The 12,910-nt window shown below is 36.8% G+C and overlaps 1 protein-coding gene across 1 annotated transcript; it reads right to left on the bottom strand.

Moving 5' to 3' along the window:
- Positions 1-791: 791 nt before the first annotated feature.
- On the bottom strand, positions 792-12,728 carry bag4 (BCL2 associated athanogene 4). Its single transcript, XM_082188651.1, has 5 exons — positions 12,369-12,728; positions 7,726-7,845; positions 7,446-7,637; positions 5,403-5,660; positions 792-3,340 (listed from the first exon to the last, which is right to left on the bottom strand). Exons 1-5 carry the CDS (start codon positions 12,504-12,506, stop codon positions 2,861-2,863), a joined length of 1,188 nt encoding a protein of 395 aa, XP_082044777.1. The 5' UTR covers positions 12,507-12,728; the 3' UTR covers positions 792-2,860.
- Between the last annotated feature and the right edge of the window lie 182 nt (positions 12,729-12,910).

Genomic DNA, 12,910 nt, shown 5'->3' with positions numbered 1-12,910 from the left:
TAGGAAACTAGTAGGCTATTTACAATAATTCCGAAAGCACGTACAGTGTTATTAGTTGTCCACTGCTTTTGGTAATATTAGCCTCACAACATTGTTCCTATTGATCCAAGTTAAGTGCATGACAATTACGCCTGTTAAAGTTATTCAAACTGTAATTTCATTTTCTGCAAAAAGCCATCTTTTGAATTTCAGTGCAGGTGGTTATTTTAGGACTAGGGAGCATATCTTTAAATTGGGCCTGCACATTCACACCAGAACATAGGCTACTCATGCAATGTAACAATATACTGTATCTTCTCTATGATTTACAGACAGTTGCTTTAATCAACAGTACAATTCTATTTCAATATGCACAAAACCTATTAAGGCGATTCAAGAAAATATAACTGTAATTTCAACATTGACATGAATTAATCAATTGTGGACACATCACATAAGTTGGTTATTAAAATGGGCCACTGCAAGAAATATAAAGATTATAGAGTACTTTTTCAATTAAGAAATATAAAGTAAACTGACTTATATTGTTCAAATGTTCTCCATTCAAAATGTCATTATTGTAATATTTGAATGTATGCTATTGGTCTTCTTACAATTATTTTCATACTGAATTGTGATTGGTCTTCCATTTCTGTATAGAATCAGCATGTGGTAAAAGCGGCTCTAAAAGTGCGGTGAGAATATTTTGTTCAATTGAGCTACTATAGTGAAGCTTTTTATAAATGTTAATAAATTCATATTGTTTACTGTAAAGTAGTCATGAGCCAATGAAACAATAATACACAATAATATGAATGTCCTGATTTTTAATATGAGAGACCCTACTGTCAGTTGACCTTTATTCAGTCCTACAACATTATGGAGTAACAGCCCCTGCTTGTGTTCAAAAACATGCATTACATTGGGGACTTCAGCAGGCAGGTTTTTGGTCCTTATTTGGGAACTGAGTTTTCAATATATTCGTTATACAAATATACTTTTTTTCTTTTTTTCCTGTAAAGATTAATCTAATAACCAATTTCAGGTATATATGAGGTCATTTACAGAGAGAGAGAACGGAAAACACATACAATAGAGATAAACATGGAATCCGAGACTTCATGCAAAGCTCAGTGGATTTGCTTTTTTTTTGTGTGTGTATTTGAGATACTTCTCTGCTGTGGTATGAAAAAGCACCTGCTGATATTATGGCACTGTTTTTCCTGGTTACAAAACAGACATAAGATCCTTGCGGTAGGAGGAAGACCTGTTGGACGGTCCGTGATGTCAGTGACTTTGGTGCAAAGTATTAAATGTAGTGAATTTAAAGGGAACTTTTATTCCATAGAGAAGTGCTGATGGTCTGTCCATAGTCCGCATCCCCACTCCAGTCTTTCAGATAGAAACTGTATATTATTCCTTTGTCTTTTTAAAAAAGGTCTTCTGTTTGAGTGTAAACAGGCCTGTAGATCAGCCATGTCAATGGCTGCTGCCACTTGAACACTGACGCAGATGTATCCATTGAATCAGTTACAAATCAATAGTCTCACAAAGAAAAAGAAAGAAACAATACCCAAAAGTCCTCCGAACTGCAGGATGTAAGCAATAATGTTAACACAGCCAGTACTAAAAGGTGAACTGAGATGCAGGCGCGTCGAACAGGTGCATTGAGATGCAGGTTCATTGAACATTTTAGAAACCCCATGAAATGGTTTGATGAATGCATTTTTTTTATCATCATGATTTGCTACTCGATATTGCTTGTTAGAGGCAGGTGTTACTGAAGGGTTGTCAAATTTTAGCAGTACATTAGCATGTAGATGGTTTCAAAGCTAACTGACATTGGTGTAAAACCCACAAAATAGCCATTTTAATTTAAAAGTCTCTTTAAACTTCAGACGTAGGCCTGGAAAAATAGTTGCAGGGAACTATGCAGTGATGGCAGTGAAAGCTGGTCTAAAATCCATCCAGGTTGTGGGTTTGTAACACTCAGTTTGGACAAGATAGACCAATGATTGTGTACGAAAAACTAGCGTGTGTAATCAGATAAGGTCACATTTACAGTTGCTCTGCAAAATTTTGCCAGTGACATCAAACCATTTCAATTGGAATCCGCACAATCGGGAGTTTTGCATAAGGGTGGAACATTTCCCCCCGCAACATTTTTCTCACAAATTTACCAGGTTGACTTCGGTGCGAGTGGTGTTACGTAAATCGCTACACTTCTAACAAGTGAAAAAGGACCTTTTTTGCTGAAGAACACATTTTCACGAAGAAGGTGACAATGAAACGAAGAAACTAATACAAAAGAAAAAGAAAATGGGTGAAATTACATGGATTAAGAGCTAGTTACCAAAAACTGACCTTCCTTTATTTATTAATCAATTATATAACAATAAAATCATGAATGTATTGGTATAATAGCAGTGATAAACAATATTTCAAGTACAAAATGAGCAATGGAGGCTTTTTTTTTTTTATGAAAAGTTGTGCTACCAAGAAGCCCAGAAAAAAAAAAGTGGTTGAATTGGCTGTTTTATCCTTTCAATCTAAATAGACAAAAAAAAAAGAAAAAAAACACACACAAAAAAAAGAAAATCTTAAGTCCGTGTTATGCAATGAGACTTGTGTTTAATTGAGCTTAATCTGACATGGCAGAAGGCTGGTTCGAGTATGGCACTGCAATGATTAGGACATTTTGCGCCTATATTTCGACTAATACATTACCGTCATTAGTATTCATGACCCAAAAACACCACAAATTGAATGCAACTAACTGGCAAACTGTGAAAATTTTCATATTCTCTGATCATGAGAAAAGATCATTAAAAAGAAAAAGCAACAAAAGAACATCCAGAACCATCATCAATCCACCCTGTTATTAAAAAGCCTTTCTCTCAAGGCGGTCTAAGATGGCCTGGATCCTCTTAACAGCCTCTTTGCGAGCCTGTCGAACGACTTCCTGCCCGTTGGTCTCAACCGAGTCCAATTCCAGCAGCTCTTTTGTCAAAAGTTCTTCCAGGAACCGGTAGCTCTTTTCCGTCTTTTTCCCCACAAACTCGTCCACGTCCTCTTGGAGGAGCTGAACTCGGGCCATAACCAGTTGAACTCGAGCCAGGCCGGGATTATCACTGAACGGGGCTGGGGTGGGGCGGGAAGACGTTGGAGGTTGTTCATTCTGGGCTGGTTTGGTCTCAGGTCCTCCACCTCCAGAGGGACCCTTGTTGTAGATTTGAGGTGGAGCGCTGAACTGGGCTGGTTTGGGCGGCGGTGGAGTTGGGTTTGGAGTGCTGGCACGTGGTTTGGAGCCTGGAGGCTGGTTTCGAGGGTGCATATGAGGCTGGCTGTGATATGGTGGATCCTAAGAGACAGATATTCATTTAGATATAAATAAATTCTCAATATTACATAATATACCAATTCCAAAACCACAAAGCGGGTTTTGTACATGTTAAGTCTGAAAATCACAATCCGTTTTTTTCTAACCGTGCGTACTCTGAATGCTCAACTCACACATGCACATTGATTTTTTTTTTTTTTTTTTTTTACTCAGTTGGTCCACAAAGTGGCAACACTCTGGCCTGGGCCGTTGTTTTACTGTCGAAAAAGGGATGGAACAACAACAAACAACTTATAGGACAACAACAATAGACTCCTGAGTTGGCAAGCCTTTTGAGGGGGTTAAGAGAAACCTGCAAATCCAGTTTAAATAAGTAGAAATACATTTTTATTACTTATAACTTCTGGAAAGAAATAGCACAGACCCTGGACAAGGATAAAACCTTCTAGTGCACACGTGTCTAAGACTTTCGCTGTCCACATAAGTTAAGCATTCGCTTCAAAACTGAAGTATACTTTGGGTTTTTGGTCAGGAAATTCAAGAGGTAGTCTTTTTTGAACAACTAAAAGTCTGAAATTATGATTCCCATGATTTGTACACTTTCATTCCTTGCAGGAAAAAGGCAATTGCTTTTAAAATAAGACTACACAACAAATATAGTCCCCCGCAATGAGTATTAAACATGCTACCTTCCGTGTTTGTGAATTGAAAACAGAAAATCAAAGTTTTGTGATGTACAGAAACACATTCTGAAAGTGGGAGAGTTGAGCTGTCTTATGTAATCAGCTTTGGGAGAGAAGGAGGGGTTACATGAGGTGAACCCAGCAGTCTCTTAACTGTTAAATAAGCCTTCCCACTTCGTGCTTGCCAAAGTGCCAGTCAGTACATTTACCTGCACTTTAGAAGTATATCTGGCAGGCTGAAGCAATAATTTGTCTTTATAAAATATCATGTAAGTGTTTTTGTCCAATTAAAATCTGAGTAACAAATTTAGATGCGATTTTGGCCTCACCATGGCCTTGGTGTTGCGCTTGCTCGGAAAGACAGAACTGACGCGCTGTGTATTAATCATTCAATAATCAAATACACACTATCATGTACACTAGGACATATAAATGAACACTGCAGCTCAACAACGCAAAAACTTGCTTTGGCTCGATTATAACCTTGCATGTAATAGAACTTAATGTCTTTAAATTCAGCATGATTCAGAAGACAAACATTAAGATGCCAACCTGAAATATTGTAATTTCTATGACCTACCATAGTTTTTAATACTTCACCAAAAATTATTACCAATTATAAATTATTAGTCATTACTAAATGAGTCATTACTAACCCTCATGTTGTTCCCAACCTGCATGCCCTTTTATTTTTCCAGTGAAACACAATTTCCATTTTTGGGTGAACTATTCCTAAATAAAGAATAATCCTATGATTTAAAGATGTTAAGACCTTGCAGTCAATTGTAAAAACAACAACAACAATAAAAACTGGCAGGAGTAATCAGACTAAATGACTGGAGAAGTCTTTGTCACTGGAAATTTGAGTTATGACACTATCATAAAAAATAATGAGGTAAAAAAATGTTTTTTACACAATTTAAAGTATTAGATTGGATGAATTTCTATTTCATAACGATTTAAAAAAATTACAGTGATGTAGTTCCCAGGACTCAATTTATCTTTGTTTATACCACCATAGTAATTTTTCTATAATACTGATTCCATGATGATTTATGTAAAGCACATTTCAGACACAACCATATTTAAAACACTTTTCAATCATTTTTCCTAATCATCTCCACGTCAAAGTTTAATTTCTTTTGACTTATGACCTTTAACACCAGTGCTAGTTGCCTAGAAACAACAAAGGGAAAAGCAGGAGGAGGTGCTCTATTTCCTTTTACTTAAAAGAGTCACAATCATCTTAAGGAAAAAGCATCAAATATTATTACATTTGCTTTGGCTGTCCAAATTTGGAAACCTTATTCAGCGGCAGAAAATTTGTGATACTTTTGAGAAAACTTTGATACTACTACTAAAGTGAACATGAATACATGTTTGTAAAACATCACAAATACCTTGTGTTCATATGGAGGCGGTGCGGGTCCTTGCCACGGCGGGGGGTGAGGTGGTCGTACATGGTTGCCATAGGGGCCATGGGGTGTCTGGGTATTGGACGGCCACTGCTGTTGGGGCGGTGTAGGCCCATACCCTCCAGAGTGGGTCCAGGCCTCATGCTGGGCTCTTGAGAGCATGGGCTGCTGGTTGGGGTAGGGGGCACTCGGAGGGCATCCTTCTCCATAGTGTGGGTAAGATCCTGCTGGGTAGCCAGGAGCCTAAGAGGAAAAAGGAGACCAGAAAGAACTATGAGAATGAGAGATCATTTTTCAGGTGGTGCAATCCAAACCATGAGATTTTCTGCAGAGATCAATAAGTCTCTTAAAATATTAGATAATATGAGATGGTTAGTTCATTTAGTAAAATTGGTGTGACTCCCAAAAACTTAATGACATTTATGAATTAATTCACGATATTTGTAAAAAATACTTAACAAAAAATTATATTTAAAAACAATTTGAAAATAATTATCAAAATGTGTACACCTGTGTTATTTTAGTATTATTTACTGTATTTACTATTATAGTATTTATCAATATTTTGAATTCAGCTTTTTTCATTTTAATTTTAGTTTAAGTTTTAGTAATGTGTTTTTTTAATATTTCTATTTATCTTTCATTTATTTTTATTTCAGATTTTCAGTTATGCTGGGTACACACCAAAAGATAATCGGGCTGATTTTGGGTTGATTTCCCCCCTTCCGACAATCCTAGCTATGTCCCGATTATCTTGATGGTTCTACAGATTATCTTATCAGATTTTCCCTTGGTGTGAGGTGTGTTAAGAGTGTCCGAACCTGATCGGAAGAACGTCGGAGCCGCCCCGATCGCGAATCGTAAATATTCAACATGTTTAACATATAGCTAAACAATATCCAATCAGAAAGCGAGATGATGGAAGACAGAAGCATAACAAACGCAGTCATGGCACAGCACAAAGTGAAATTGATGTGGACAGCAGAGATGGAGGATCAGCTTGTTGATTTGTGCAAGAGCACGAATGTTTATACAACGTGTTGTGTAAAACCTTTCCAAACACTATCATCGCAATTTCTTCCTGCATATCGTCCGCCATGCTTATTCTGAGGTCTCGCGAGATTTTGCGAGATTTCCTGTGTTCAAAGTCGAGACTCTGGTTGAAAATCTGTTTGTGTGTGGTGTCCTGTCTTTGTTACATCATGGCACACCACACACTATAGGAGCAAAACGGTTATATCTAGGATTTTTTGTCCTCATGTTTGTGGTCTATCACATTTTGAAAATCTTATAAGATGTAAAAAATCTTTATCCGGTTATTTTGTCTACCCAAGCGGAGACAACACTGCCAATATACACCATAAACACACACCATGCTCAGTTTGACTGAAACGTATCTAATGATAGCTTGTGATTCTCTTATTTCATTTTAATTATTGAAACATTAAAGGTTTGTTTTTCTTTTATTAGTTTGTGCTTAAACTAACAGAAAACATTAGCTTTGCTGTTATGTTGGTGTTGCTAATAATTTCCACTCTGTACTGTGTTTGAAATGAATTTTGTTTCGTGAGGAGAATTGTTTAAGAAAATGTTTTGAATAAAATAGGCTTACTTGTTCACAAGGTCTGATGTTTCTCGTTCTTTTCGGCATTATCGCCTGAGTAGACATTTCGTTCCGAGAAGTTGAATTTCCTTAATTTATAAAGATGTCTTTAAACTTTATTCTATTATGCATTTGGTATTTGTCATGCATGTCTAAAATTGAGCAAGACGTTATTTTTCTTTTTGTCTTCGAGTTCCGAGTCCTCCTTAAGCTAGTTATAACTAAATAAAAATTACTTTATTTAGAAACAGATGTAATTTTAAAAAATATTTGTGTATTTTAAATGCTAAGAACTTTGCACACATGTTCCCTTTACTAGATTTTTCTTTATCATGGAAACTATTATTTGCAATTGATTCAGAAATGTGCTTGGTGCAAAACCAAATTTACATGAATATATTATGTTTATATTTAACTGAATTTACCCCTTGGCAGTGAGGTACAGGGTAAGGGGGAGGAGCCGAGCCCCTCGCATTTTGTTCAGGGCAGGTCTGGCTGTGATACTGAGGTGGTCTTGAAGGAACCTGGTCACTGCAGTAGAATGGGTTGGAAGGATGTAGCATACTCGTGGAGTATTGCCCTGGATTGTACACCCCATTGGGATAGGCTGACATTGCCTGAAAAGGGCACAGCAGAGTGAAGTGGGATAAGTCTGCAGTGTATTCGACTGACAGAGGGTGTTGCATAAGAATGAAGTGGCAGTACCTGGTGATTATATGATGCCTGTCCGTTGACCTCTGTTCCAGGGGGGTACGAGTTGCTGTAAGGTCCGGCTGTGTGTGACTGGGGGTACCAATAATTTGAGTAGCCAGGATACTGAGATTCCTAAAATAAAAATGAGTACATGCAGATACAGTTATAGATGTGGTCAGACAAAATATTAGTGTGCCCCTATTATTCTATTTTAAAAGGTTCCTCATTTTGTTTTGGAGATCTCCTACAATACGTTTACTTGCATCTAACATCAAAGAGCACAATTCTCAATATACATTGCACATCATTTCATTACTCAAAGAGTCTGAAAAGATTCAAAATTCGTTCTCAGTATGTATACTGGGAACTATATTCTCAGAAGGCGAAGCACTGCTACTTCTGCGGAGTGATTTACTCCAACTCTGAGCGAACTCTCTGCTCCTCACCACGGGGCTTCTCAGATGCTGCGAGCAAATCACGCGTAGCAAGTTAGAAGATAGCTGTGTCTCATGTGACCTTGTTATTTGTACACGCTGTGACTATACAAATCACAACATGTAAAAAGTAAAATGTTGGCGTTATTTTGTCACTTATTGGGAGCAGTATGCTAGATGGAGCCATTTACCTCCAGTATTTGTGCTAAGCTAGGCTAGCGTTGGGTGCGTCAGACAGTTACAGCACGCACAGAGATAAGAAGGGTATGTATGGACTTATCTAACTCTGGGGGATACGGTGAATAAGCTAAAGTCCCAAAAAGTCGGCATGTTCCTTTAAAACTTTATTTATAGCGCACTTTTTCATGCATAGAGGTCACTCCAGTGGACAGCTGTTCAAAAAGCATTTTCTTGCATTTGCATGGGTTTTGATGGTATAGTTGAACATCAACCTCTACAGTGGACCCTGGTGCATCATCCTATACCTTTCCACCAAGTGGCAAGCCATTGTGTGTTGATATTTTTTCCCTCCAAACCAAGATGGCCAATGGCCAGTAATAAATGCCAAGTTGCTCCGGAATATCCACACATTCCTTCTATCCTAGGAGACTCTTGCAGGCAAAACATTTTTTGTAGCGTCACGCAATATCTAATGAGTCATCACAGTTACATTTTCCAAGTATTGATTTTAGATGTTAGAAAATTCTGATTAATCATCTGTCCACTACAGTGGACCTCATGCATCATGGCTATATTTCAGCTACAATTCATACTATTACTGTGACTGCTGTTTTTGAAAATACTTAATCTGCAGTAACTTTTTTGACTGTAAATAAATGTATTTGTGTTATTAGAATGTAATTTGCATTAACATAAAAAAGAAAATGTGATTACATAATGTATGTGACTTGTAATGTATTACTTTTCTCATTACATCAAAAAAGTAATCTGATTATGTAATGCACATTACTTTTAATGCATTATTTTACGTAATCAGATTACTTTTTGATGTTACGAGTAATGCACATTACTTTTAAAGCAACACTATGTAACATTTTTTACCTTAAAACAATGTTTCCAAAATCGTTTCAGTGGTTCATCAAGTCGTAACAGGGTGAAAGGCACTTATGCCTCCGCTTTGCGGTCCTTTAGCTGCTATAACCACACTATGTAAGATTGGCAGATTGGGTCGCGTTTCTGTAGTTCGAATGAGACATAAGAAAACTACAAATTTGACTTGCTTTACGGCAAGCATTACAATAGTCATTATTTTGTTTTTCTTCGTTTCTGATGTCGCAATACATCATACTTTCATAAAATCATGCATCATACTCTAGCTTGTCTGTGGACATCGTTCATTCCAAAGCCGGTGCTGGATAAACAGTGGGCGTGCGTGCGATGGTAGGCTGCGGTAGGCTAAATGATTTACGACAGCGGTAATGGACAATTCAGCTTCCAACCTGTAGGGGACTGCAGAGGAAAAGTTCCATAGTGTTGCTTTAATGCATTACTTTACTAGTAACATAAAAAGTAATCTGATTACGTAATGCACGTTACTTGTAATCCGTTACTTTACTCGTCACAACAAAAAGTAATCTGATTACATAATGCATGTTGCATGTAATACATTACTCATAACATTAAAAAAATATCTGATTACGTAATACACGTTACTTGTAATGCATTACTTTACTCATAACATCAAAAAAGTAATCTGATCGTGTTATGCATGTTACTTGTAATGCGTTACTCCCAACACTGCTCATTTTAGATGAGATTGAAAACACCTGATCGATAGGTTTTCTTAGAGGAGAGCTATGCTAAAAATGTGTCCATCTTGAACATAATCAGAATTATCAGCTAATAAGGGTAAATTGATATACTCTGGTACAATGGAGGGAGCATCTGAGTGGTTTCCACAGTTGTACCTTGACAAGCTGTAGAAATTTCTGATGGAATCATGTCCTCATGTTATGATATCAAAGAGTTCAACTTGTATGAAGTTCAATTGCCTTTGCAATATTTCGCATTTATATTTTTTTTCACATGATTTTAGATAATTGTATTGATTGGTTTGTTAAATACACACAATATTGCTGAGTTATTACTGTATTATGTTTAATACAGTATCTCTTCAGTTTAAACCATAAAAACATGCTGTCCACTCAAGTGGACATCTGAAAATCTCTTTGAAAAATATGTATACATTTTTTTTTATAATAATTTATCTTGTTTTTCATGCCCTAAGAGCAATAAAAACACATAGGAAAAAAATCCTGACTGAGGTTATCATAATTCATGCATGAAAGGGTTAAAACTTTGCAGACCTTTTGTGGTTGTCACATGCTTTTAAAAAAAATGTTTTATCCATCAACGTAATTGGTTAGGGAGAGAGTAATCGGTCTCGTGACTCCTGTCAAATTAAATCGCGCGTAGAAAAATATTTACCACAACAACACAGTAGATGGTGCTAACTGCTATTAATCATGGCTTCTGTGGAAGCACATCCTTCAAGCATCAATTCAATACAGATATCAGCATTTATCATAAATCATATTAAAGTTTGTGATGTATCACTTAAAGAGATTTATATGAAAGAATTATTTTTTTAAATTAATTATACAGGCCAATTAATAGATATTTAGATACCAAAGGGATGTTCTAATGACAATACTATTCATAATTTTTTTTTATTTAAAAATACTTATGTATTCTAAGCATTATTTTTGTGGATTTTAGTGTTACCCTGACTCCAAACTCCCAGCTAACCCCTGGTCATCATCACTGATATTATTGGGCTGCTGCTTAAGCAATGTTAGTATTTGTACTATATGGAATTACAATAGAATTAGTGTTTTCTCACTATCTTTGCCTATTTTAGTGCATTAGGTGAGGTTAACTGTTTGATAATATTAGTGATTCTCATTTCTTTTTCACAAAATGCTAAAACTGACACTGTTCTGGAGAGAAATTGCCTATCTCTCTCTTTTTTAACCCATTTCTGGTGTGTGATGCTGAACTCACATGAAAGTTTTTGTATTCTTTGCACTGTTCTGAACATTGGTATTTTATGAGGAACAATAGCTTGCTCTGTGTTCATCAAGGCCTTTCAACTGATTTTAAATCTAATCTTTTCATGTATTACGATTCAAAATGGTGATGAGTGTACTGAAAATAACTTTTTAATCTTTTCATCTCTGTAATGGTATTTCCGTATTGTTTGGGAAAAAGATCAATTTTGTGATGCATTTGAAAAAGTTGTCAGTCAAAATTAAAGCAGTTTGAGGATATAGATATTCTTCATTCTTATGACAAACAGCAAAAGATAATGTGAATTACAGTATCAGAGTTTTCTACATTTTTAAATTGCAGTGAACAGTGTTTATTATAAGGGGTAGAATCCGCAGCTTAGTATTCACTACTCATGAGTACTTTTACATAAGCTACTCTTTTCCGCTTATTCAAGTACTTTTAACTTTACTCAGACTACATTTTTTGGAAAGTAATGTTACTTTTACTTGAAAAAATTTTTTAGTACTCTTTCCACCCCTGAGTAACTATAGCAACACCAGAAAAAAGAAAAAAAAACATAGACAACAAATAGCTACATTTAACACGTGTGATGTGCAGAATCGTGCAGTCTGATGGAAAATGATTTAAAATTAATTTTGAAGCCACCCTGTTGCCTAAATTCATTCATTCCAAGTAGATGCCGAGGTCAATGTTTTTGACACGTCATTTCATTACCCTCTGATCCACATTTTGTCCGAACCAGTGAGTAACTTAGTAACTGTTTATACTCTGGCTCAAGTAGAAGTTATCAAGGGAATAAACAAGAGTTACCGAGAACACAGTCCAGCTTTATGAACACTGTCTTTTTAAGGTATTTAAACCCCGGTTACTTAAAGAGGGATTACACAAGCTGTGAATGAATTCCACGTTGCAACAGTTTCACGTTAAATGAGCGTTTCAATAAGCAGTCATACTTATTTGCGCTGGTAAACAATAATATCCAGTGTCCATTCAAACCAAAGCATGCAAGACAGAAAGCTTGAGGTTTTGCCTGATGATTTAACGTTACAAACAAACCCCGCGGGCCGTACTGTTGATCAGCGGCGTACAGCTCGTTGCTTTGCAGTGTGAGCGATAGAAATCGTCAGAACGGCTTCAATGTTATTTCTCCTAGCGACCTCTACCAGTATCAGATGACAAAAGACTCACCATTCCGTTGTTCCAGTTATTGTTCTCCGAGTTGTAGCTGGAAGGCCAAGATGACTTGGGATCAGACTGCATCTGCTGATGCATGATCCACGCAGCCTCACCTCCGACTCTGTCGTTGCCAACTGAATCGAAAGCCATTCGTGACTAAACCACGAACTCTTTTTGTCTTAAGTTCACTTCTGTCTATCACAGCTTGGTTTAGAATGAAACAGGTCTTCTCAAAACTGGCCTTCAATTATCTGCCACCACGTTTCACAAAATGCTGTAGCTAGAGAGAGCGTCAATTGGATACATTTCCCATTTTGTTTGGTACATTCACTGATGAGGCACGGCGCTGTCATTCAGTTCAACTCGCCAGCAGACGCATTGAGTGACAACTCAACTGGCCAATAGGAGACGAGTACAATGGTGACGACACACCCATGTGACAAAGTTAAAAGTTTCTATGGGAAGTCCATTGCTAATCGGTTCTTTCTAAAATGTTAAACGAGTGTTTCAGTGAATATTTGACTTCACAACGTAATAACGTCAACATGTACTTG

The sequence above is a fragment of the Leuciscus leuciscus genome (genome assembly GCF_965113295.1).
Source record: "Leuciscus leuciscus genome assembly, chromosome: 13".
NCBI lineage: Eukaryota > Metazoa > Chordata > Actinopteri > Cypriniformes > Leuciscidae > Leuciscus > Leuciscus leuciscus.
Note: the sequence above shows the minus strand (reverse complement) of the source record. Positions and strands in the feature narration are given on the sequence as shown.

Coding starts and splice junctions, on each gene's coding strand:
- bag4 (XM_082188651.1), bottom strand. CDS start 12,506: ATGGCTTTCGATTCAGTTGGCAACGACAGAGTCGGAGGTGAGGCTGCG. Junction 7,846..12,368: donor ATAACTGGAACAACGGAATG/GTGAGTCTTTTG, acceptor TTTTTATTTTAG/GAATCTCAGTATCCTGGCTA. Junction 3,341..5,402: donor CGCCTCCATATGAACACAAG/GTATTTGTGATG, acceptor TCTGTCTCTTAG/GATCCACCATATCACAGCCA.